We start from the raw sequence: 3,091 nt of genomic DNA on the forward strand, positions 1-3,091 counted from the left end.
TAGTGAAAATCAATTTTATTATTTGTCCATCTCATCATTTAATGTAGTAATGTCATCACTTAATGTTGGTAAAGTCCTCACTTATCACCAATGACCTAATTTTTAAAACGTTAGTTATTTAAAATATTTTAAAAAGTTGAGACCAATTAAAAATTACTCCAAAAAATTTGTTAGTTATTTAAAACGTTAGTTATTTAAAATGTTTTAAAATGTTTTGAAGTGGAAAGCTGGCTAAACTACGATGTAAGCATCACGAACTCACATTAAAAACTAGAAAGCTTTCGACTTTATGATTTTAATATAGAGACAAAATCAGACTTTCCTGCTAAATGGGATTTTGGATCTTGCAAAAGCTTATATGCATTTACCATGTGCTTTTGTCTTTATAGATGAAATTCAAAGTCTAAGCCAACAATTCTGTCTCGACATTCCTATTGACAAACCAAAAACCATGCACAATCAAATAATACTTTGACATTCTCCCGGTATTAGTTGAACTACTTTCTTTTTGGCCGGCTAATTAACATTGAGCCAGAAAATCAACAACCAAAACCACACTGGCTATATGACCACAATCGCATAAGCAACAATCCGTATTCGTCTTTACTCCTCCTCCCTTTCCTTATATATATATATATATATATATATATATATGAGTAAATACACATAGGACCATGCATACCATCAGCATTAACTAGCTCCAAACTTCTTGCTACTAAATAAAACATTCGAGCTGATTAATTAGGAGATGGGAAGATCAATGAAGGTCGAGATTGAAGTGATCTCCAATAAGATAATCAAACCATCTTCTCCAACTCCTGGCCACCTTCGTCATTACCAATTCTCCTTTCTTGATCAAATAGCTCCCCAAGTCTACAACCCTTTACTCCTCTTCTATGAATACAATGCCAAGACACATCCCAATATCACTGAAATATCCAACCACCTTAAGAACTCGTTATCCAAGGTCCTATCCCTATTCTACCCGCTAGCGGGAATCAAACACAACCACTTCATACATTGCAATGACGAGGGCATCCCCTACGTCAAGGCTCAAGTGCTGAATTGCACTCTCTCTGATGTTCTCAGCAACCCCAACCCTGGTGAACTTAACAAGTTCATGCCATTTGAACTTGATGATATTACCAATCCATTACCCTTAGGGGTCCAGCTCAACATATTTCAGTGTGGAGGATTTGCTATTGGCCAATGCATTTCTCACAAGATTGCTGATGGGTTGTCCTATTTCATGTTCAGCAAAATTTGGGCAGCCATTGCCCGTGGGAACCAAGCCAACATAGACCCTCCACCATTTGTGTCAGCCACTCTTCCCACCAAAGGAGTTCAATACTGGATTCGATGGAGGCGTTGGAATCACAAAGGATAGAGTGACAAAGAGGTTCGTGTTCAGTGCCTCTAAATAGAAACCCTCCAAGCAAAATATGAAGAAGATATGAAAAGCCTCCAACTAAAATGCCCCTCGCGTGTCGAGAGACCTTATCCGCTTTCATATGGAGTCGATTTGTGGTGGCTACAAAGGATTGTACCGTGAATAAATTGTACAGGGTGGTCCATGCAGTGAACCTACGTCCACGGTTTAGTCCACCGTTGCCTCAACATTCTTGTGGGAATCTTTTTCGTGTTGCCATTGTTATAACCAATCAGTATAAGGAATCAAGCAAAATATATATATATATATATATATATATATATATATATATATTTACAACTATAATAACCAACTAAAATTACAAAAATCAAATTGAAATTGAACCTGATAACAACAATTGAAATTGAAATGTACTAACTTGATCAGATAGAGGCCTACGATGCAGTGACCTAAGACAGAAATTCGTCCTCACTTGTGCTGTAGTTTTGGACGTCTATCTAGAGGATACAACTATCTAAAACAAGTTCTTGCACACGAACTTGTTCCCTAACGAATTTACTTTATGTTTTTCCAAGAACAACAGAAGAAGAAGAGGGAAGAAGATCAAGTTTTTTTTTTTCTGTGTTTCAAGGACGAATGGTTTCGTCCTTATATAAAACCCAAATGAGTCGTTACGTCGTCAGTTGCAACTGTTCGATTTTATCCGAGATTATTGAAAATAATAAAATTACATTAAAAACTAAATCGGATTTAATCAACAAAGCCCAAGAGGTCGATTTTATCCGAGATTATTGAAAATAATAAAATTACATTAAAAATTAAATCGGATTTAATTAGCAGAGCATAATAGGTCCAAGGTCATTTTTTACTATTTAATATATATGTAGCCCATTAGTAAGTCCACTTCTCACTTGTCATCCATTTAACCCTTAAATGGGTAAAACCCATATAAAGGCTATAAATCCTCAACCTTCCTTCGATGTGGGACTAAAGTCCCACAAGTTCCTACAGCCATGACATCACCTTTGCAAACCAGTAACGGTGGGGAGGAAGAATGTGATGGGGTGGTGATTGGGGAGGTGCGAGAAACACTGAGCAAGATTGACAAAGAGTACGTGAAGGAATTACAAAGGCAGGGTGATAAGCACTTGGGTTTAATGAAGGAAACTGCTGATAGTTTCAAGAGAGGAGACATGGCTACGTTACTTAGCTTCAGTAGTTATTGTAGGTTTCCTCTTTATGAAAATGATTTTGGTTGGGGCAGACCTGCGTGGGTGGGATCACCGGCACTGACCTATAAGAACCTGGTGCTTTTCATGGACACCAAGGAGGGTGATGGAATAGAGGCATATGTTAGCTTGGAGGAGAGAGTAATGGCCAAATTCGAATGTGACAGCGAGTTGCTCTCTTATGTTTCTCCAACCGGTCGGGTGCTGCCGAGTTGTGAAAATTAATTTCGCAATGTTTTTGTTATGTGTCACAAATAATGTGAATTTTATGAGTTTTAATTAAATTTAGCCCTAAAAATATCCTAAATCTCTGACCCTAATAACATCTCAGATCTCCCTCCTTTGTGTCTCACACAACTGTTCTCATCTATCCTCCCACCCTTCCACCCACAAATACTCCAATTGCCTGCTAGATGCTTACTTTCAAATGAGAAGCCTTATCTGGTCACTGTATTTGCTACCCACCTTGAGA

The 3,091-nt window shown here is 37.7% G+C and overlaps 2 protein-coding genes across 2 annotated transcripts; both read left to right on the forward strand.

The window, feature by feature from the left end:
- The first annotated feature begins 760 nt into the window (after positions 1–760).
- LOC103414464 (limonoid 21-O-acetyltransferse-like) lies at positions 761–1,387 on the forward strand. Its single transcript, XM_029092025.2, has one exon. It carries the CDS (start codon positions 761–763, stop codon positions 1,385–1,387), a length of 627 nt encoding a protein of 208 aa, XP_028947858.2.
- A 1,016-nt stretch (positions 1,388–2,403) lies between these two features.
- Positions 2,404–2,844, forward strand: LOC139190770 (acyltransferase-like). The gene has a single exon (XM_070811241.1). The coding sequence runs from the start codon at positions 2,404–2,406 to the stop codon at positions 2,842–2,844; it is 441 nt and encodes a 146-aa protein (XP_070667342.1).
- The last annotated feature ends 247 nt before the right edge of the window (positions 2,845–3,091 follow it).

The sequence above is a fragment of the Malus domestica genome, chromosome 13 (genome assembly GCF_042453785.1).
Source record: "Malus domestica chromosome 13, GDT2T_hap1".
In the NCBI taxonomy this organism is placed as follows: Eukaryota; Viridiplantae; Streptophyta; class Magnoliopsida; order Rosales; family Rosaceae; genus Malus; species Malus domestica.

Coding starts and splice junctions, on each gene's coding strand:
- LOC103414464 (XM_029092025.2), top strand. CDS start 761: ATGAAGGTCGAGATTGAAGTGATCTCCAATAAGATAATCAAACCATCT.
- LOC139190770 (XM_070811241.1), top strand. CDS start 2,404: ATGACATCACCTTTGCAAACCAGTAACGGTGGGGAGGAAGAATGTGAT.